This window comes from Falco peregrinus, chromosome 18 (genome assembly GCF_023634155.1).
Source record: "Falco peregrinus isolate bFalPer1 chromosome 18, bFalPer1.pri, whole genome shotgun sequence".
NCBI lineage: Eukaryota > Metazoa > Chordata > Aves > Falconiformes > Falconidae > Falco > Falco peregrinus.
Genome location: NC_073738.1, coordinates 6,061,879 through 6,084,880, shown reverse-complemented (window position 1 = coordinate 6,084,880; position 23,002 = coordinate 6,061,879). Strand labels below are relative to the sequence as shown.

At 65.3% G+C, this 23,002-nt stretch overlaps 3 protein-coding genes across 3 annotated transcripts; all 3 read right to left on the bottom strand.

Annotated features, from left to right (window-relative positions):
- Positions 1–5,066: 5,066 nt before the first annotated feature.
- LOC101915211 (all-trans-retinol 13,14-reductase-like) lies at positions 5,067–10,992 on the bottom strand. The gene is given in 13 exon segments (XM_005235874.3): positions 5,067–5,315; positions 5,520–5,679; positions 6,336–6,502; positions 6,622–6,731; positions 6,831–6,969; positions 7,380–7,505; positions 7,607–7,724; positions 7,726–7,805; positions 8,282–8,477; positions 9,201–9,430; positions 10,314–10,496; positions 10,611–10,853; positions 10,971–10,992. Coding segments are annotated over 13 exon segments (1,920 nt in total). The 3' UTR covers positions 5,067–5,169.
- Positions 10,993–11,815: 823 nt separating this feature from the next.
- MPP2 (MAGUK p55 scaffold protein 2) lies at positions 11,816–19,298 on the bottom strand. Its single transcript, XM_055790122.1, is given in 13 exon segments — positions 11,816–12,958; positions 13,037–13,165; positions 13,253–13,455; positions 13,770–13,931; positions 14,094–14,162; positions 14,515–14,620; positions 14,964–15,095; positions 16,141–16,368; positions 16,699–16,791; positions 16,793–16,849; positions 16,934–17,086; positions 17,995–18,113; positions 19,147–19,298. Coding segments are annotated over 13 exon segments (1,689 nt in total). The 5' UTR covers positions 19,208–19,298; the 3' UTR covers positions 11,816–12,781.
- A 2,094-nt stretch (positions 19,299–21,392) lies between these two features.
- On the bottom strand, positions 21,393–22,289 carry LOC114011694 (pancreatic hormone-like). Its single transcript, XM_027784358.2, has 2 exons — positions 22,111–22,289; positions 21,393–21,456 (listed from the first exon to the last, which is right to left on the bottom strand). The coding sequence occupies exons 1-2, from the start codon at positions 22,287–22,289 to the stop codon at positions 21,393–21,395; spliced, it is 243 nt and encodes an 80-aa protein (XP_027640159.1).
- Positions 22,290–23,002: the final 713 nt, after the last annotated feature.

Here is a 23,002-nt window from a genome sequence, read left to right as displayed (position 1 = left end):
TTAATTCTACCCTGCCTGCGGCTGGCGTGTAATTAGGAGCCAAAAAAAAAGCCCTGGGCACCCTCTCATCCCCTGGGGCTGGCTCACACCCAGCGCCCTGGCCCCGGCGGGTGCAGGGGGTGCAGGCGCCCACAGGCCGGAACTGCAAGGGGGTGAAGGAGCCCCCTGGCCAGCAGCAGAGACCTGGCAAACTCGGTGCAGCTGGGAGGGCTGGGGCATGGCGGGGGGGTCTTATCTGGCTGGAGGGGCTCTGCCTCAGCAGGAGGCTGACTGAGGAGGGGGGGATGTCCCCCCAATGTGGGACCCACCTGGGGCACGGGAGGATGCGTGGCAGCAAACCCTTGGTTAAGCCCTTGAGCCAATTATGCCGCTGGAGTCTCCCCATGACCCGTGAGGCAAAACCCCCGTGCCCCGGGCAGCCATAAACCCCTTAGGGGGATGATCCTGCTTAGGGCAGCGCCTCAGCACCCCCACAGCCCCACCACCCACAGGTCCCCACATCTCCAAGCCCCCTCCTCCCCCAGCGCTGTGGATCGGTCCCAAACCATCCCCTTGTCCCCACCGGCGTCCCCTCTGCCACTGCCTCCCCACCTGCCCTTGGGCAACTCACCCGCTTGCCGCCAGCCGCCGCGGTGCCAGGGGCACGGTGTGGGGCAGCCCCCCAGGCACACCCCACACAGCACTGCCCGAAGCCGCCCCTGCAGGGTGCTGATCGGCTTTGGGGAGCTTATGGTCCTCAGCTGGCAGCTCGGTGGCTCTTCACACCTGCGAGATGATCCCGTTCCTTCGTCCTTGCCACCAGCTCCTCACCCTCACGTTGGCCCAGGGACGCAGCTCCGGCACAGCAGCAGGGCACAACCAAGGGTGTGCGAGGCTAGGCAGCCCCTGTACCACCCTGCGTGACCCCTGTGCCACCCATCTGTGACACTGGGCAGTCTCTGTGCCACCCTGTACCCTCTGTGAGCTACCCTGAGCATGCCCGGTGCCACCCTCTGCACCCCATGTGCCACCTCGAGCACCCCCTGTGCCCGTTCCCTACACACCAAGTATGCACTGCACACACTGCTGTGCACACACCCCAATATATTGCACACACACGTGTACAGACACCCCACCAAGCATGCACTGCACAGACCTACTCATTGCACACACTGCACGTACACACATTGCACGCACACACATTGCACACACACACTGCACACACACACATTGCACGCATGCACACCCATTGCATTCACACACACACAGAGCACATGCACATGTTGCACACATGTAGCGCATGCACACCCGACACAAGTGGTGCACACACGCCCACATTGCACACACTCCCCATTGCTGAGCACAAGCACACACACGTACTGTGCGCACACACACACGCACCACCCATGAGCACCCACCCAGCCGCTCCCTGAAGGGGCTGTGGGCCGGGGGGTACCGCACCAGCACCTGCAGAGCCCTGGCCGTGCTGGTGGAGGGGAGCCAGGCGCCCACCCCACCTGCCATGACTCCCTTGGGGCAGGTGAGGGGATAAGGCCCTGCAGGGGAGAGAGCCCACCACCACCTGTCCCCATGTCCCCGTTCCTGTCCCACCCCATCACCTTTGCTCCCAGCCTCCCCCTCCTCCCCAGCCCTTTGCCTTCCCCCAGGCTCCACCTGCTGCTCCGCCAGCCCTGGGGGTGCCACAGCTGGGTCTCCCCCAAGAAGGGCAGGTTCGGGGGGGAGCAGAGCTTCTGGGGGGGACTGGACCCCCCCTGGGCACTGCTGCAGGTCCCATGGCTGGGGACGCGTGGCCTTTCTGCCACCAAAGGGAGACACCAGCCTGGCAGGGGCCCCAAATCCTTCCCTGCCCAGCAGGGAGGTGGCCGATCAACCCACACCCCCCAGCGGGGACTCAGGGCTGCCCTGCCAGCTCTAATGCCAAGTCCCACTGTCACCAAATGTCCCACCATCACCAAAATGTCCCACTTGGCCACTGGGACTGAACAAGGCACTCCCTGGCCCTGGCAGCCCCCAGCTCCAGCAGTGCCCCCCCCGCCCCTCCCCCCCAGCAGCCCCCCCATCCCACCACCAGCCAGAGCCCAAGCCACCACGGAGGCACCCCATGCCCCCTCCCCACCAAGCCAGAGCTCAGCAAGGGCCACTGCCAAGACCCCCAGCCCCGGGGGGCTGGGGGGGCAGCTGGACCCGGGTGTGGGGAGGGATGGGGAGAGGGTCCGGGGGGCAGGACCGGGGACACAGTGGGGACCAGCCACGGGAAGCGCAGCCCCACGGGTGGCCGTGACACTGGGGACAGGAGACAGGGCGCCGCGCTGGCTGCCACATCAGCAGCAGCGGGGAGGGGACCCCGCCCGCAGGGCTGGGGAAGGGCAGCGGCCGAGCCAGCCCCGAGGTGTCCCCAGCCCCGGGACCCCCGCGGGGGGGCAGGATGACACCGGGCTGAGCCGGGCCCCCCCCCCCGGGCTCCCCAGGGAGGGGGGAGGGAGGGCGGGGGGGCGAGGAGAGGGTGATGGGCAGAGGGACAGCCCAGAGGAGGGGGGAGGGATGGGGGAGGGATGGGGGGGGGGGGACACACGACACCAGGCTGAAGGGAGAAGCAGGGGCGGGGGGTGGGGGGCGTGGAGCCCCCCATCACCCTCCCCAGCCCACCCCGGGGTGGACCTCAGGAGCACGCAGTCCCTGGGGACCCTACTGCACCTCCTCAGCGTGGGACCCCATCACCCAGGACCCCAGGCATCGGGACTGCCCGGGGGTGCCACAGCCCCCCCCACCTGCAGCACCGAGCACAGGACAGACACACAAGCCAGGCCAGAGCCCCCCTGCACCTCGGGGATTCCTGTCCCAGCAGCAGGATGGCCTCAGCCCCCCCCCCAGTTTGGGGGGGCAGCACCCCATAGCAGGGGTGCCAGCACCCCTCGGTGTGTGGCCACTCCTAAAGAAGCCCCCAAAGTGGCCCAAACCCACCCCAAATTGCCCCACTCCGGGGGTTCCCATGAGCCCCCACCCAGGGCAAATTCCGCAGTGGGGCAGGCAGGGTGCAAAGGGCACCCAGGGGCTGGGTGCAGGGAGTGGGGTGCCCCAGGCACCCGCGGCCATAGTCCGGCTCTGGTGAGGAGGGTGGCACGGCAGTGCTGGGGGATGCCAGGACACCTGGGTCGACTGGGGGGGGCATGGAGTCTGGAGCCACCCTGCAAAGGGTGCCATGCCTGGGAAGGGTCCCTGGGGATGGGGGCTGTAGGACAGGGGCCTGGGAGAGGCCCCGTCAGCCCTGCGGATGTAGGGACAGGGCAAGGGGGGAGAGCAGGCAGGAGAGGGGGACATGCCAGCCCCCAGCATATGCCTTTTGGTGTCCCCAGGATCATGTTCACCATCATCATCATCACCTTCATAACTGTCACCTTCCTCATCATGATCTTCCACATCTGCCGCAAGCTCTGCCACGACCCCATGCCACCCCCGCCCTATGGGGACACCCACGGCTCTGTGCCCCCCCCACTCACCCAGATACCTGCGCTCCCCAGCCTGCCCGGTGGGGCCATCCCCGTGGGCCTGGAGCCCCCACCCTACAGTGAGGTGGGTGTCACCCGGAAGTGGGTGCTGGGCACCCGGCTGAGCCTGGCATGGGGGCAGGGGTGGGCTGTGGGTGCTGGGGCTATGGGGTGTGGGGTGCTGGTGGCATGGGATGGGGGATGCTGGGGCTATGGGGTGTGGGGTGCTGGTGGCATGGGATGGGGGATGCTGGGGCTATGGGGTGTGGGGTGCTGGTGGCATGGGATGGGGGATGCTGGGGCTATGGGGTGTGGGGTGCTGGTGGCATGGGGTGGGGGATGCTGGGGCTATGGGGTGTGGGGTGCTGGTGGCATGGGGTGGTGGGTGCTGGGGCTATGGGATGTGGGGTGCTGATGGCATGGGGTGGTGGGTGCAGAGGCTATGGGATGTGGGGGTGCTGGGTGGCATGGGGGTGGCGGGTGCTGGGGCTATGGGGTGATGGACACTGGCATTATGGGGCTCAGCAGGGCATGGGGGGACTATGAGGGTTCACAAGCCCATGTGCCACCCCATGCCAGGAGCACCCTCCCCTGCTCCCATGCACCCCACCTTGCCATGTCCCAAAGGGGGAACCCAGTTCCAGTCTCCTGAGGTCAGCCCTGGGAAGCCGGGGGGGTGTCACAGTCTCCCCCCCCACTGACCCACACTCACACTTAGGTGACAGCAAAGCCCTTCCTCTACCCACCACCGCAGGGGCCATGCCCCGAATGCAGCCGCAGCCCTGGGGCTCAGCACCCCTTCATCATCCAGACCAACTTCTAGGGGTCATCTCCACCCTGAGGACAGCCTGGTGACAGCCTGCACTGGGGAGGGGGACATGGACCCAGGCATCCAAATGGCCTGGTGCCATCCAGGTGCCTGGGTCCGTGTCCTGCCCCTCTCTGGACACCGGGGTCCACCTCCCCCCCAAACCATGACATTGGCGCATGGCAGGGGTTTCCCTATTTATTATTTTTAAATGTGTAAAAGAGCTCCCTGCTATGCTGGTTTTAGGGGCTGGGGAGGCTTGGGATGTACAGAGGGAGAAGAGGGAAAATTCAGGGGGGGCTCTGCACCATCCATGCACCCCCAGCTGTGGGTGCACCCTGGCACTGCAGGGACTTTGCCAGGTGGGCATGTGAGCATGTGTCAGCCAGGGCCCTGACACCCTGTTCCTGTCCCCGTCCTTGTCCCCATTCCCATCCCTCTCTCCATCCCTGTCCCTAACTCCATCCTGTCCTTATCCCCATTTCCATCTGATCCCATCCCTATCCCCATCCCCATTGCCATCTTAGCCCCATCCCTACCCCCATCCCCATCTCATGCCCACCCCCATCCCATCCTATTTCCATCCCTGCCCACATCCCCATCTCTGCCCCCTCCCATCCCATCCCCATCTTCATCACATTCTCATCTCCATCTCATTCCCATCCCAACTGATGCCCATCCCATTTCCAGCCCCAGCCCCATGCTCATCCTCATCCCCGTCCCCATCCCCATCCCATCCTATTTCCATCCCTGTCCCCATCCCATCTCTTCCCCTTCCCAAGAGATGGGCTCAGGCCAGCAGGATGTTGGGGTTTATTGAGTGGGGAGCGCACTCCCTGGCACGGGGCCATCCCGGTGGCAGGTGTCCCCAGCCACTCACGCCGCTTGCTGGCCCCGGCACCGCTTGATCTTCTTCTTGAGGAGCAGCAGGTCCAAGTAGAGCAGGCGGCCCAGGACAGTGGAGGCACACAGCAGCCCCCCGTGCAGGGCCCCCGCCAGCCCGCAGCTGAACACGTCCTGCCCTGGGGATGAGCCACAGTGGGACACAGCCACCCCCAGGGGGGACACAGCCACCAGCGTGGGGGACCCGGGCACCACCGTTGCCCTGCTTCAGGAGGACATCCCCTGCTTCAGGGAGCCCCTGGGAACACTGTCTGCAGCCTGGAGCTGGGCATGGGGACAGAGGGACAGGGGGACATGGGGGTGTGGGTGCACAGGTCCCGTACCTGTCAGGTAGAGGTTCTTCACGGGTGTCTTGGCTCTCATGGCGGCCACCACAGCCGGGCTGAAGCGGCCGACTTCGTGCTCGGTCCCGTACATCTCCCCACGGGGGGCCGCCAGGTAGTGCTGGTTGGTGAGCGGTGACGCCGCCTCCACAAACTCCACCTGCCCGAGCAGGAGCCCGGGGCGGGGGGCCCGGGGCACGTTGGGGTGCACAGGCCACATGAGAGTGCACAGGGAACGCCAGAGTGCATGGGGCACCCAGGGGTGCACGGGGCACATGCAGGGACACAGGTAGACCCATCCCACCAAACAACAGGTCCCACCACAACAAGTCCACGTCTCTCTGGTGGGTGCCCACCCCATGCAAAGGTCCTGGGGGCTGTGATGTCCCATGGCTTTGCAGGACACCCTGTCCCCACTGGGCACCCCAGCCCCAAAGGGTACCCTGTCCCCAACAAGCACATCCCTGCCTGGGCACTCCACCCCATAGGGCACCCAGTCTCCACTCTGCACCCCATGCCCCCTCTGCACCCATGCCCATGAGGCACCCCAACCCTGTGGGGCACCCTATTTCCATGGGACATCCCACACACACATCCCACCCACACAAGGGACCCTGTTCCCACAGGGCAGCCCAACCCCACAGGACACCCGGTCCCCACTGTGCATCTCTCCTGGTGGGGCACCCCAACCCCATGGGGCACCCAGGCACTCCATCCCTACAACCCCCCCATCCCTGCAGAACACCCTGTCCCCACCACACACCGTCCCTGCTGGGCACCCTGCGTGGCAGGGGACACCGTGGGGACCCCCATCACCTTGTCACGGAGGTGGGGGAAGCGCTGCAGTGCCCGCTCCAGGAGGCGCTGGGCAATGGCCAGCTTGTACTGCTGGTAGTCAGGGCCCCGGTGCTTGGCGCGGGTCCCGGCCCACTCCTCGAACCACTCATACCGTGCCATGGTCAGGATCGTCATGCACGACCGGCCTATGAGGCAGGGGACACAGCTGGTGACAATCCTCATCCCGTCACAGGGGACCCCAGTGCTGACATCAGCCCGGGATGCGGTGGTGGCACAGAGTGGGGTGGGGCCCCCCACCCTGTACCTGGGTGCCGCTGCTCGTAGGTGGGGTCCTTGGCAGCAGGGAAGGTGATGAACATCATGGCCAGGTTTTCGGGGACATCGTCACGGCTCAGGGCAGCGTAGCGGGTCATCCTGCAGGCAGAGTGGGCAGCACCATGCACCCAATGTGCACCCCTGAGCACCCACACCACGTGCCGTGCGCCCACCCCAGGGTGCCTGGGGACCCCTTACATGGCGTCCAAGTCGTTGTGGGGGTAGATCCAGAAGTTGGTGGCAGGCAGGGCCAGCTCCGCCGCACTGCCCCGCAGCCCCACGAACACCAGGAAGGAGCCCATGCCGTGCCGCACCATGGCCAGGCGGGAGCGGACACCTGTGGGGACATGGGCTGGGATGCGGGAGGTGACACCCGATGCCTGCAGAGGGGATGCTGGGGACACAGCAATGCTGGGGACATGAGGGACATGAGGATGCTGGGGACCACTGGTGGTGCCAGGGACACAGGGATGTGGGGGACACCAGTGATGCTGGGGACACAGAGATGCTGAGGACGCTGAGGACATGAGGGACAGGGGGACACCAGTGATGCCAGGGATGCAGGGATGCTGGGGACACCAGGGATGCTTCGGACACCGGGGACATCAGGGACATGGGGATGCTGGTGACACAGGGACGCTGGGGACACTGGGATGCTGGGGATGCGGGGACGCTGGGGACACCAGGGACACGGGGATGCTGGGGATGCAGGGATGATGGGGACTGCAGGCATGTGGGACACGGTACCTGGGTGGCCGCGGAGCTGGGGGGGCAGCAGCTTGCCGAAGGTGTTGAAGATGCCGGCGTCGGAGATGACGAGGGGCGCGAAGATCTCCACCTCCTCCTCACTGGGCCCCTTCTGCACCACCACCCCTGGGAGGCGTGGGGGGGTGAGGGGGGCACAGGACACCACCCCCCTGTGCCCACCGCGTCCCCCCCGATGGCAGGGGGCTGGGGTGGGAGTCAGCGCTCACCCACGGCGGTGCCAGCAGGGGAGACGAGGATGCGGGTGACAGGGGCGCGCACCAGCACGGCACCCCCCGCGCGCTCGATGAGGGGCACGGTGTGGAAGGCGATCTCGCTGGCCCCCCCCCCGCGGGTACCAGGCCCCCCGCTGGTAGTGGTGCACCATCAGCACGTTCACCAGGAAGCTGGAGTCCTGCGGGGCCGTGCCTGGGGACAGGGACGGTGGTGGGGCACAGGCACAGCTGGCCCCCGCCCCAACAGGGGGCAGCCCTCCCCTATCACGACTTGGCCTCCCCTGTCGTGACATGGCCCTCCTCATCAAGATAAAGCCCTCCCTGATCCTGACATGGCCCCCCCTATCATAATGCTGCCCTCCCGTCACAACACATCCTCTGCTATCATGACACAGCCTTCCCCTATCATGACACAGCTCTCCCCTGTTGCAACAGGGCCCTCCCATATCACGACACAGCCTGCCCTATTGCAACACAGCCCTCCCCACTGCAACAGAGCCCACCTCTATCATGACGGTGCCATCCCCTCTCACGGTGTGGCCCTCCCCTATTGTGACTCAACCTCCCTTATTGCAATACAGCCTTCCTTCATCACCAGGCTGCCCTCCCTATCTCGGCAGCACCTTCCCTATCGCGACAGCCCCTTCCCTATCACAACGGCCCCCTGACCGTAGAAGAGGTAGCTGAACAGGGCACGCAGATCACGGTCAGCCGTCAGCCGGGCCACGGCCTCACTGTGGCTGGTGGCCGCCATGCGGAAGACGGGCGAGATCCAGTAGACAAGGCCGGTGCGGACCAGGAAGGCAGCCAGCCACCACGGCACCATCTTCAGCACCGCCAGCAGCGCCACGTGCCGCGAGGCCATCTGCACAGGGACCGGCCCCGTGTCACCCCCAGCCACTCCCATGGCCATGGCCACACCACTGCCACCACCCCATCCTCATGACTGTCACTGCTGTGACCCCAGAGCCACCCCTGTCCCTGGCACCCATCTTCACCAGGGCCACCACCCACGTCCCCACCATCCCCACTGCTTTACCCCACCACACCCAATGCCTGCGTCCCCACCATGACCATCACTTGTGTCCCCACCATGACCATCACTTTCATCCCCACCATGCCCGTCATCTGTATCCCCAATATCCCCAGTGCCCCCTCCCCACCACAACCATCACACAAAGCCCCACCACACCCCCACCCATCCCCACCAGGGCCACCACCCACGTCCCCACCATCCCCACTGCTTTACCCCACCACACCCAATGCCTGCGTCCCCACCATGACTATCACTTTTATCCCTACCATGCCCGTCATCTGTGTCCCCACCATGACCACCACTTTTGTCCCTACCATGCCCGTCACCAGTGTCCCCACTGTAATGATCCCTTTTGTCACTACCATGACCATAACCTGTGTCCCCAATATCCCCAGTGCCCCCTCCCCACCACCACCATCAGACACGGCCCTACCATGCCCCCACCCAGACCCACCAGTGCCACCACCCCCCACACCCAAGCTGGAGGCACCCCAGCACTGCACGCCGGGGACATGCCACCACCCACGGGAGGGTCCCTGTGGGGACACCCACCTTGGAGAGCCGCATGAACTCCCTGATGGCCGCCTTCTCAGCGGGGAACTGCTCCTCCAGGGCGGCGGCGAAGGCGGCCTTGCCGGCGCGAAGCTGGTAGCGCCGGGGGCCCAGGCACACCTCGTCGTAGGGGTCTGGCAGGCGCTGCCAGCACAGCTGCCCGTCTGTCAGCTGGTCCAGCACCACGCGCAGCATGCTGCCCTCGTGCATCTGCCCCACGTAGTGGATGCCTGTGGGCCCTAGAGGTCAGCAGCCCAGGGGCTGGGCACCAGGGGCCCACGGGGGAATTAAGTGTTTATCATTTTCCTGGTGCAGGTCACCTCCAGGGGCGGTGGCATGGCTGGGGCAGCAGGCACAGCACGCACACTGCATGCATGCACTGCACACAGAGCAAGCACACGCGCACTGCATGCAAACAGCACATGAGTTGCCTGCACAGCTGCACATGCGCAAGCAAACTGCGCACGCACTGCACGTGCACTACAGGCTGCATGCACACACACTGCACACAGCAAAAACACGCACTGTGAACAGCGCGCTCACTGCACAAACACTGCAAGTGCTGCCTGCGCACACACTGCTTGCAAGCAGTGCATGCGTGCATGCTGCATGCAAAAAGTGCATGCATTGCAAAAATACTGCAGACACTGCATGCACACGCTACCATACCTACTCAGTGGACACTGAACAGGGACAGGCACTGCATGCACGTGCACATGGGGCATGCGACACATGCCAGCAACCACACTGACTGAATGTGCAAGCAGGGCACACTGCATGCACTGCACTGCACACGCACTGCAAACACACCCACCCTGTTGCACAGGGATACATGCAGTGGTGCAACCAGCCTGCAGACACACAGCAGGGGGGTAAGCAGCAGCCATGCTGCATGCACACACTGAGCTACACCCCCATCGTGCCTGCAAACACCCGTAAACTGCCTGCACATGCCTGCACATACCTGCACACTGCCTGTATGCACAGGCACAGGCTGCCTGCACACCCAGGCACACACACACACGCTGCCTGCACACCCAGGCACATGCACACTGCCTGCACGCTCAGGCACAGGCAGCCGGTGCTGAGGAGGGGCAGCCGGGGGGTCCTTACCCACATCGAACTCGCTGCCCTGCTCCTGGAAGGTGTGGCAGCACCCGCCGGCCTGGTCATGCTGCTCCAGCACCAGCACCCGCTTGCCCACCTTGGCCAGCGTGCCCGCTGCTGCCAGCCCGCCTATGCCGCTGCCAATGACCACGGCGTCCAGCTCCGGCGGCACCCGGTGGGCGCTGAACCCTGCACACACGCGTGTGCCTGAGCCCCCCCCCCCGGCACCACACGAGGGCACACAGGTGGGCAGCACAGGCGGGATGGATGGCCAGCACCCAGCACCCAACACCCAGCACTCACCCCGCTTCAGCACCTTGTCACGGGCGCGTGGCTCCGTCACCAGTGGCCGGGGGGGGCCCCGGGGGGGGCCAGGTGAAGGGGTTGCCAGCTGGGGCCAGGAGCCGGTGGGCCACCAACCCCAGTGCCAGCGTGCCCAGAGCCAGCAGCAGCAGCAGCGTGGCCCACATGGCTGCCACCATGCAAAGCACCTTATAGACACTGCACTGTATAGCCCTGGTGCCTTACAGCTTATAGCCCCAGCAGCTTATAGACAGAGGAGATTATAGACACGCCACCTTACAGACACGGAAGCTTATAGCCACCGCAGCTTAAAGCCACAGGAGCTTATAGCCACAGCACCTTATAGGCATGGCACCCTACGGCCACGGCACCCTATAGCCATGACAGTGTTATGGCCACAGCACCCTATGGCCATGACACCCTATGGCCACAGCAGCTCACAGCTGAGGGGTGCACAGAACAGGGTCTGCTGGGTGTGCACACGTGCGTGCATGAGGTGGAGAGGTGTGTGCTGGTATGCTGGGTGATGCACGCTCACACACACACGTGCATGCAGGTGTGCAACTGTGCAAATGCATGCAAAGCCACACTTGTGCAAGGAAGCACATGCACACCTACACACCTGTGCAAGCAAACTGTACACACACTCCAACACATGCACACCCATACACCTTACATGTCTGTGCAAACACACTGGCACACCCATACACACACCCCTGTACAAACACACCCTTACCCACACCCCCTTGCTCCCCCCCCCGCGTGCACACCCCCACGCCCCCAGCTGCGGTGCCTGCAGCTCTGCTGACCTCTCCCGGCAGCACCAAGTAGGGCCTGTGTGTGCAATGTCACACGCACACGCGCACACACAATTACACCTCAACACACACAACCCCCCCCACAGACCCCAAACACCTCAACCCACCCCCCCAACACCCACACCCACCAAACCCCAAATACAGCCACGTGTGCGCACACACACATGTGCACACATGCACACATGCACACACACTCGCACCCCAGCCCCCAGCCCCACAAACACCCCCCAAGCACCAACCTGGTGCAAACCCCTGATTTGCAGAAACAAACCCCATCAGCACCAGGTGGGAGAGAGCCAGGGTGGGGCAGTGGTGACACGGTGACACCATGTGCCCCCCCAGGGGTGCCCCGCACCCAGCTGGATTCAGCTGCAAGGGACAAACCCGACACTTTTCTTTCCTTTAATAAAAGTCACAGCAAAGTACCAAAAAGGAGCCACCTGGGGACTGGGATAGGGGGTGGCGGGGGGGGGGGGGATGGAAGGGGAACACACACCCCGCTGGCACACACCTGTATGTGTGTGTGCTGCACTCTGTGTCCCGGTCCCTTGGGGTTACCCCCTGGCAGGACCCCCCCCCCCCAGGCACCCCCAGCAAGTCCCCAGCTGCAGCACCTCCCAGGTTAACTACAGGGTTAATTAAGGATTAATTATAGGCTGGAACCCACACCGGCTGGTGGTCTGGGGGGGGTTATTGCTACTTGGGAAGGGGTGGGGGGGTCAAAAGGGACAGAAAGGGACCCCCATCCTGGTCAGGGTGAAAGGGGGTTGCTGGGAGGGGGTGCAGCAAGGCAGCGGCTTGGGGCCACAGCAGCTCATGTGGCTTCAGCTGGTGTGACCACCCCACCCCCTGCCCTGGGGGTCCTGACCCACACGCTGCCCTGGGATGGGGCGTGCTTTCCCATGGGGAAACTGAGCCACAGGGCTACGAGGGGCCAGAGCCACACAACAGTGGTGACCCCCGCAATGTCCCTGTGCCCCCCAGCTCGCAGCAACTCCGGCTGGGGGGGGCACAGTCCCCGGGGGTAACACAGGGAGGGGGTGAGGTTCTGGCAGTGAGTTAGCTGTGTGGGTGCTGGGCACAGTGGAGGGGGTCTGTCCCCCAGAGGGACCCCACTGCCCTGTTCTTCCCCCCATGAATGTGGGGCTAAGTAGGAGGGAGACAGGAGCCTGGCTTGAGTGGCGGGGGCACTGTGCAGCCAGCCAGCCCCCCTCCCCCCCCCAACCCCAGTGCTGAACACGGCAAGCTCATCACACTGGGTGAGACAGTGGGGGCAATACCACCCTCCTCCCCCTGCAGCCCTCCTGGTCAGGCTGAGGGGGGGTAAAGGTGGTGGGGACCCCCGGGGGGGTACTAGTAGACCCAGCTGACGGGCACCCACTGGGGCTGGGTGCGCAGGCGCTCCATGGCCTCCTGCAGCCGCCCAAAGGTGTGCTCCAGGTCGTCGTTGGTCAGGCTGAGGTCGAAGTAGTGACCGTAACCACGCTGGATCCGGTCGCTCTCCTCCACCGTCCGCTTGGCATCGGCCTCCTGCCCCGCACAAACCTGCCTCAGTTTCCCCATCGCTCCCTGTGTGCCTGCCCCCACCCCCCCGGGGTTGGGACCCACCGTGAGCTGCTTAGTGGCCACACCACTCTCCAGCGCTGCCCGGTTCATGGCCCGCAGCGTCTCAGGGTCGGGGGCTTCAATGAAGACCACGTATGGCACAAATTCAGCTGTTCTCAGCACCTTCACTGCCTGGGTGGGAGGGGGGCGGTGCTGAGCCCCAGGGCGGGGGCAGCCCCAGCCACCCCCTTGGTGTGCTGCCTCCCCCGGGTACCCTACCTGGGGGTTGACGTCCAGGATACACATCTTGCCAGCCTCCACCACGGTGCGGATGGAGTCGATCTTGGTGCCATAGAGGTTGCCCTCATACTCGCCATGCTCCAGGTACCGGCCCGCCTTGATGTCCGCCTCCATCTCCCCCCGTGACACGAAGCGGTACCCGTGCCCATCCTTCTCATTCTCCTTCGGCTTCCGTGATGTGTCTGCCCAAGGGTGGCCTGTCTGAGTGACCACCCCAGGGGTCTCACCCCGGGGGCACCCACAGCCCGCGGGGATGGCCACAAGGCTGTGATGCTGCACCCACACCCCCAGGGGGGTGGTGCTGGCCAGGTTGGGCTGTGCCAGGGACGCTGATGCTGGTGGGGACAGGGATGCTGGCAGAGGACAGGGATGCTCGCATGGACAGGGATGCTGGCGGGCGACAGGGATGCTCGCATGGACAGGGATGCTCATGGAAATGATGTTTGCAGGGGACAGTGATGCTGGCAGGGACAGCAATGTGCACAGGAACACTCACAGGGGATAGTGGTGCCGTATCGCGCTTGGTCTGACATGATGAGCTTGTTCTTGAGGCTGCGGCGCCCCACACCCTGGGCGCCAATCAGCACCAGGGTTTTCCGGCGGAAGGGCGGCATGCGGGCCATCTCCTCATAGATCAGCAGCTCATGGCGGTCAAACTCTGGATGAGGGATGGGGCTGTCACCTGCAGTAGCACCCTCGAGCTGGGTGCCATGGGGACCCCAGGGCACCCCGTCCTGCGAGGTGCCACCACTAGCCTGCCAGGGGCACAGCCTGGGCACTGTTCCCCCTTTCCCTGGGGAATGCCATCAGGGACACGCACCGGCGTTCTTTGTCGTCAGGTACATCATCCTCTTCTTCCTCTTCCCACTGAGGCTGCCACACAGGGCCCCTGCCGAGGGCAAGGGGGTGGCTGAGCTGGGGACGGGCATAGGGACAGTGCCATGGCGTGGGGACAGTGCCATGGGAACTGGGACCTGCCACAGGGACAGTGCCACAGGGATGGGGATATCACCTGGGGAGTTGGGGACCTGCTGCAGGGACAGTGCCAGTGGGGACATCACCCTGGGAACTGGGGACCTGCCGCAGGGACAGCGCCACAGGGATGGGGACATCACCACGGGGCAATGGGGACATTGCCATAGGGCGCAGGGGACCCGCTGTGCTCCCCCTCAGGAGGTGACCACCTGTCCCTGTGCCCCCAGGGCCATGTCCCCACCAAGGGCTGGGGTGGGACTCCATACCAGATGTGGGGGCCACCTCCACGTCCCGCTTGACGAAGGCTTTGCGCTTCTCCTCCAGCAGCTGGCTGGGCACCAGCCCCGCGCTGCCCCCCTCCACATGGCACGCCTGGGGGACAGCACTGCGTGTGGGGACCCCAGCCCCATGGGGACCCCCCAGCTCCCAGGGACCCTCCCTAGCTCCAGGGAACCCCCAAGCCCCACAGGGATGCCCCACAACTCCCGGGGACACACAAGCCCCCCCCAGCTCCAAGGACCTCTCCAGTTTCCAGGGACTCTCCCCAGCTCCAGGGACCCCCCCAGTTTTCGGGGACACACCCCCATCCCCCCAGGCCCCAGGGAACCCCTCAGCTCCCAGGACACCCCTGCTCCTGCATGGACGCCAGCTTCTGGGGATACCACCAGGAGGGGGACAAAGGGCCAGGTCCCCCCACCCCAGGGTCCCTCCTGACCTGCCACCAGTTGGGGTCATCCTGGTTGACGATCTGCAGCAGGTCACCGGCAGTGAACTTGAGCCCAGCCTCCTTGCAAGGGATAAGGCTGTCGGTGGCCGGGTCGTAGTCGAAGTGACACTTGACAAAGACCTGGGGACCAGGGGGGTCAGGGGGGAGGCCGCCAGCCACTTGGGTTCCCCGCTCTGCATCGCCTGGATGCTGCCAGCCTGTGCCTCTGTTTCCCCAGTATGCCAGTGGGAAACGCAGGAGCTGTGCCATGCGCGTGCGCACACACACACACACACGCCTGTGCACCCCACTAGGCACCCCCCCCACCCTGGTGCCCCCTTGCCACCCGGCACAGCCAGGCACGCACAGCACCTGCGCACACACAGGCAGCACTGGCAGCTGCCACTGCGCCCCACAGGGCACCCACGGCAGCGCCCACGCACAGCCCCACACCCACACACAGGCACACACACGCGCCCAGCGTCACCACCACCGTGCCCACGATGGCACACATGTGTGCAGGAGCGTGCAAAGGCAGCCGCGCACACACACACCACGGGGCACACGCGTGTGCCTGCACACGGGACCCCTGCCCAGTGCTGGCAGCAGCAGGGTGCCACGGGGCCAGCCGAGTGCAGGGACACACGGTGCCAGGGGATGCAATGACAGTGCTGCTTTGTCCCTGGAGCCAGGGTGACAGCAGGCGCCTGCGCCAGGCTGGCACAGGGAGGGGGGCACACAGGGCACCCTTTGCCACCCAGGTCCTGCCATAGGGCTGAGGACATGGGGACAGGGCAGGGATGGGGACAGGGCAGGTACTACCACACAGCTGGGTGCCCTCACCAGTGCTGGGCACCATGGGGGACACAGGGGTCCCACCAGCCATGGGGCACGTGGGCATGGAGGATGTCGATCAGCGTGCAGGGGACACAGGCAGAGGGACAGGGGGACAAGGGGCTGTGGGGCTCAGGGATGCAGGGGGAGCTGAGGCACGTGGCAAGAGGACAGGGGACAGGGTGACATGAGGCAGGGGGTGTGCGACACATGAGCATGGGGACGTTGGCAGGGTGGCATGGGGATAGATGTGGACAGAGGCACAGGCCCATGGGGGAGCCGTGGGCAGGGTGCTGGGTGTGGGGTGCAGATGTTGGGTGCAGATGGGGGGGGCAGCTGTGGGGATCGGTACCTGCCGGGGCGGGTGGGGCTCCTGGTAGCTGGGCAGGATCTTGAGGATGACGCTGCCGCTGGCGTGGCGCAGGCTGTCCTGCAGTGCCCGCGGGTCGCTGCCCACCTCCCGCCCGTTCACCTCCCGGATGACGTCCCCCACGTGCAGCAGCCCCTGCTGCGCCACCATCCCCCCGTGCAGGATGCGGGCGATGACCAGCTCCCCCCGCTCCACACGGAACGTCACCCCCTGGGTGGGCACAGCCCCGCGTCAGCCCCACGCCGTGTCCCCCCCACAGCGTCCGCTGCACCCACCCAGCACCCTCCAGTCACCCTTGCAACACCCCAGCACACAGCAATGCCCGCCAGCACCCAGCAATGCCCCCAGCACCCAGCAATGTCCTCCCAGCAACACCCCCAGCACCCAGCAATGCCCCCAGCACCCAGCAATGTCCTCCCAGCAACACCCCCAGCACCCAGCAATGTCCTCCAGCACCCACCAACACCCCCAGCACCCCATAATGCCCCCAGCACCCCGCAATGCCCCCAGCACCCTTCAGCGCCCCAGGCTCAGGCTCACCAGGTTCTCGCCAGCCGTCTTGCGGATGCCCACCATGCGCACGGCGTCGGGGGGCACAGGCTGGTTGTTGAAGGCTGGATCCAGGACGGGGCTGGGCGGGGGGCGTCTCGTAGCTCTTGGAGGCCACTGAGTCGTGGGTCTCCAGCAGGGACTGCAATGCACAGGGAGGGCTGTCACACCCACGTTGCACACACCCTTGCACGTGCATTGCACGCACAGGCCTTGCACGCCCCACCTGGAAGTGGGGCTCGCGCAGGATGCATGCCAGCTCGGCGGCCGCGCTGTCCTGCCGCACCAGGTGCCCGATGTCACGCAGGATCTCCTGCACCAGCTCCAGGTTGTTGTCCCTCACCGCCTCCAGCTTCGTCTCTTCCAGCCGCTCATGGGCCTGGGGGGGCCGGGGGGGATTAGAGACCCCCGCGCCCGCCCACCCGCTCACTAATACCCCTGGCATCTGCTCCCAGTGCGGGGCGGGGGGGTGCAGCCCCCCGCGCACAGCAGGGGTCTCTGGCACAGCCCACTGTGCACACACATGAGCACACACATGTACAAGTGCACACGCACGCCCTTTGCACACACACAGTGCCCTGCATGCACACACAATTGCAGAGCCACCCTTTTGGATGCACACACATGCACATCCCCAAGTACATATGCGTGCATGCACATTCATGTCCATGCAGACCCTTGCACACACATTGCTGCACCAATGCATGCACGCGTGCATCGTTGCACGACTGTGCGCAGGTGCAAATACACACATACTGGTTAAACATGCAGGACACGGTGCCAGCCACACACACCTCAACAGCATGGCCAGCAGGTGACACACACAGGCATGTGCACACACACACACGTGCACACCCCAAGGGGCAGCACATAGCCAGCACCCACCCCAGCCCCCCAAGCGACCGCCCTCCCCTGCTGCTGAAACACTGCAGCCTCACACACAGGCATGCACACACGTGTGCAAATGTGCACGCTCCCCTCCATGCGTGCACACATGCATATGTGCAAATATGCACAGACACCTCCCTGTATGCACACACGTGCAAGCGGACATCCATGTATCCACACACATGTACATGCATGTGTCCATCCACATACACACGTCCATGTTCACACAGCACACACATGTGCGTGCATGCACACACTCGTGCACCCATACACACACACTGCCCCCCGTGTGCTCACCCCTGGGCTCCCACATCCCCCCCGTGCCCCACTCATTGCCACCTGCGGCAGGGGGCCGGGGGGGGGGGGATGGGACACAGTGCCACCCCTGCGCCACCGTACCTTCGCCAAGGACCTTACTATTGGGCTCTCCATGATGCCGCGGAGGAAGATGAGGTCCAGGTCGGCAGCCCCCGGGGTGCCGGGGAGCCCCATCAGGTTGTCCAGGACCTGCTGCATGGCTGGGGGGGGGGGGGGGGCAGGGGACACACAGACACAGAGTTGGGGGGGCGCAGAGCAGGAGAGAGCAACATGGGTGACAGTCAAATGCAGCCAGGGGTGCTGTGCACCCCAATCCTGCCCCACTCATCCCAGGGCCCCCCAGTTATGGAACCTGGCAAGGAATGAGGGGGACAGTGGGGGGGTCCCCGGGAGCAGGGACCTCTCCCCATCCTACAGCAAGGACAAACAAGTGTATGTGCCCCCCAGTGCTGGCCACCCTGTCTTGCCGGGCTGGGGGGCATCGCAGCCCCTGTGTGGGCAGGAGCACCCCAACACCTCCAGGGGGGTGTCTAATCCTGGCTGATCAGCACCACAGCCCCCCAGAGCCTCAGTTTCCCCAACCAAGGAGCCCCCAGCAGCATGGAAAGAGCTCACCTGCACATGGAACCACTGTCCCCCCAACCTCCCCCCACCTGCAGGGATTTGCACTGGACCCCCGGCCCATGCAGCAGGGGCCACGAGGAGCTTTTCCCCCAAGCCAGCACTATGGGGAGGGGGGGGAATCCCTCAGAAGCCCCCCAGGGCAGGGAGGGCATTCCCCATTCCCCATTTGCCACACCCAGTACAGGCAGGAGCCCGGGGGGTGGGGTGGGGAGTGTGCAATGCAAATGCGGCTGTTGCAATACAGCTGGGGGGGCAACGCAGGGGAGTGGGGTGCAGTGCAGCTGGGGGGAGGGGAGGTGATTGTGGGGGGGGCGAGGCAATGGGGGGGGTGGGGGGGTGCTGCAAAGCCCCCGGGGCTGTGCTGCAAGCGGGAGCACTGCACGGCGAGGAGGCTGCGCTGCAATGGCGGGGGATGCTCACGATGAAGCCCGGGGCTGGGGGAGTGCTGTGCAATCCAGACAGCGGCCCCCCCCCATATCTGGGGGGTTCCGGTATGCCCCAAGAGAACCCTCCACCTCCCCGCTCCCAGCTCCCACCCCCCGAACACCCACAACACCCTCTTCCCCCGCCACCCCCTTGCGTGGCATCACCCCCCGCCCCCCCCCCTACCTTGGGGGCCCAGGGGGGCGCTGGCGGGGGCAGGGGGCGCCCCTCTGCCGGGGCCGCTCATGGCTGCGGGGGCAGAGCCGGGGCTGCCGCCTCCCCCCAGATCCGGGTACAGCGGCCCCCCCGCCCCCCCGGCCCTGCACACGCGGGCCCTGCACACGCGTGCACACGCAGCGCGCGGGGCGGGCGCGCCACGTCGGCCATTGCGCGTGCAAACACCTTGCACACCCGCGGCCGGGTGTGTGCGTGAGCGTGCTCACGCAGGCGTGCACAGCGGATGCACATGCACCTCTGCATGCTCACGCGTGCGTGCACCCGTGTAGGCAACCATGTGTGGGCAAACACACGCCTGTGCGCGCTCACACGTTCACGCGCAGTGTGGAGAGCCGCGTGCATGCACGTGCACAATGACACATGTTGCACGCGCACGAATCTGTGTGCACACATGTGTGTGAGCATGCACAACCGCGGGTGCCAAGGGGCAGCAGTACCTGTGCATGCTTACACACGCGTGCAGACCCATGCACTCACTGCTGCACGCTCACACGAACGCACGCTCGGGTGCACACACGCCGACACACCCCCCTGTGCCTGCTCACACCCATGTGTGCACACACAGCCCACGCATGCTCACACTCGCGTGCAAGCCCACGGCACTCGCCCTGTGCGCACCCACCCGTGCATGCACACCCCCATGCCTGCTCACCCGTGCTTGCACACCCGCGGGCACACGCGCCCCCCGTGCATGCTCACCCGTGGGAGCCCCCCGCACGCAGCCTCCCGCGCCTGGGGGAGGGGGACAGCGGGGGCTCGGCCCCTTTAAGGGGGCGGGTGGGTGGTGCGGGTCCGCGCTGTTGCCGTGGCAACCGGGGAGCAGGGGAGCGCCGCGGAGGGGAGGCGGGGGCGACAACAGATTTAAAGGGACCATGACCCGCTCGTGTGCCCACGCACGCACCCACGCACACGAGCGAACACGCACAGGCAGGTGCCCAGCCGGCAGCGCCCGCCGCACCCTTGCACACGCGTGTGCGCACCCACAGCCCTGTGGCACACGCAGCCTCTGGCCCCAGCATGACTCATCCCACCAGCACACCCAGGCAGATCTTGCACACGCGTGTGCAAGCCACGGCCTAGTGAACACTCACACGTGGCGGAGCTGGGGGCTGCTGCCGGCATCTCAGCAGTGCTGCGGGCACGGCCAGCCATGCGTGGGTGGCACCGATGGGGACAGGGCCAGCACCCACGGGAACAGGGCCAGCCATGCATGGGTGGCACTGAAGGGGACAACGTGCAATGAATGGCCTGGTGTGCTCAGGCACATGGGTATGTGCTTACACACGCTTGTGCATGTGTTCAAGTGTACCACAGACGTGCAGGGACACACGAGGCCCCTGCACTTCTCCAGCCCCACATTTACCCCACGCGGGGGGGGCCGACGACACCCCCAGTGTTGGCACCGACACCCACACAATGGGAGGCACCCCACACCATGACCCAGCACCACTGTCTTGGATACCAGCATCCCCAGTGTCCCCAACACCAGTACTGCCAGTGTCTCCTGCACCAGTGCCTCCATGGTACCCAGCACAACCAGTATTAGTGCCACCAGTACCAGCAGCCACAGCCCCAGTGCCCCCAGCAGCCCCAGTACCAACACCCCCAGCCCCAGTGCCCCCAGTGTCCCCAGTACCCCAAGCAGCCCCAGTACCAACATCCCCAGCCCCAGTGCCCCCAGTGTCCCCAGTACCCCCACTGCCCCCAGTTCCAGCATCCCGCGCCCCAGTGTCCCCATGATCCTCAGCGATGCCAGCCCCAGCATTCCCAGTGTCCCCAGCACCAGTGTCCCCAGTGTCCCTAGCCCAGCCAGCCCCAGTGTCCCCCAGGCGCTGACATTCCCCCAAGCAGGCAGAGGCAGGAGGTGGCTGCAGGGGGGGTTTATTGCTGGGGGGGTCAGCCCGGTGCTGGGTGACAGCTGCTGTGGGTGCTGTGGGTGCTGTGGGTGCAGCAGGGGCTGTGGGGACTGCACCCCACCAGGCTCCTCTTCACCTGCTTGGCACCGGCAGTGTCCCTGCAACAAGAGGGGGTCACCATCCCAGGCCCCCACAGGACCCCCCTTGAATCCCCCCCAGCCCCATGTCCCCCACCCCAGGGCTTCCCCGTAGATGCCCATTGGGGAAATCGAGGCACGGGTGGCCCTGGGGGTTCACCCAGCCCCCCAGCTCAGTCACTGGGTGCCCTCACCTGGTGGCTCAGCACCCTGTGGTGCCGAAGGGCTCCTCGCACAGCACCAGGCTGTCCGACCGCTTGCCGTACCTGTGAGAGGGGCACGTTACTGGGGGGCAGCGCCATGCAACCGCCATGCAGCGGGGAGCACAGCACAACAGGGGAGCTGGCTGCAGCGAGTGAAGGGCGCAGCGAGGGAGCAGGCTGCAGGGGAGCAGCTCGTTGCAATTGGGAGCATGTGGCAATGGGAGCAAGCTGCAGCAGGAGCAAGGGAACAGGCTGCAATGGCGAGCACACTGCAATGGGGAGCATGTTGCGAGGGGGAGCACACTGCAGATGGGGAGCGTGCTGCAGCAGAAATCTGGTTGCAGCAGGTAAAAGGATTGCAACAGGGAGTGAGTTGCAATGGGGAGTGTGCTGCAGTGGGGGGTGCGCTACAATGGGGAGTGTGCGGCAATGGGGAGTGTGCTGCAATGGGGAGCATGTTGCAAGGGGGAGCACACTGCAGATGGGGAATGTGCTGCAACAATGGGGAGTGTGCTGCAGCAGAAATCTGGTTGCAGCAGGTAAAAGGATTGTAACAGGGAGTGAGTTGCAATGGGGAGTACACTGCAACAGGCAACACGTTGTAAGGGGGCAACACGTTGCTACAGGGAGAACATTGCAACAAGGAGCACATTGCAACCAGGCAGCGTATCACAGGGGTCCCACAGCTGTGCCCCCCACCACTGCCCTGCCGCTCACCGGTGCCGCGTGACCACGTTGAGGTACTGCTGGAGGTCATTGTAGAAGCGGACGAGGTCCTCGACGGGCGCGTCATCCCCAGGGTAGGTGGGCTGCGTGGGGCCAGCGCTGCCAGGGTGCCCGGCCAGCAGCACCAGGGCGCAGGCGAGGAGCAGCAGGGAGGGCCAGCGGGGAGCCATGGCTGCGCCACATGCCATGGCCTCAGGGTCCACCGACAGCATGGCGCTGCATGCACACACACGCACACACACCACCAGGCTGCACGCACACACATAGGTGCACACACATGCACACCACCCACCAGCACGTGCGCACACACACCCCTTAGCATATGCACCGCTCTGCATGCACCCAGGCATGCACACCGAGCCTCTGCTTCTGAGGCCATGCACACACACATGCACACACCCCCTTGCACGCACACACCCACCCCTCTGCTCCAAGTATGCACGCGCACATGCATAACACCTCCTGCAGCACACACACGTCGGTGTATACACATCGCTTGTGAACCCACAGGCAGACACGCACGCTCTCCCTGCTCCCAGAGTGCACAAGAGCTGCACTCCCAGAGCGCACGCATACACTTGGCCCTCAAGCATGCACACATGTGTGTGCACACCCTGCCTCACACCCCTACACACAGATGCACATCCTCAGCCTTGCACAAGCACATGCACACCTGTTTCACACCTGTGTGCACACGCACACACTCCCTTGCACACATGTACACCCCCTTTGGCGCACACCACGCTCTCCAGCACACACACCGCACTCAGCCTCTTGTCCCCCAGCACAGGTACTGCCACCCCCCAGCCATCCCCCATGGGGACGAGGTCCTGCCCCACTCACCTGCTTCCACGAGCAGGGACACAGTGAGGCGAGAGGACGC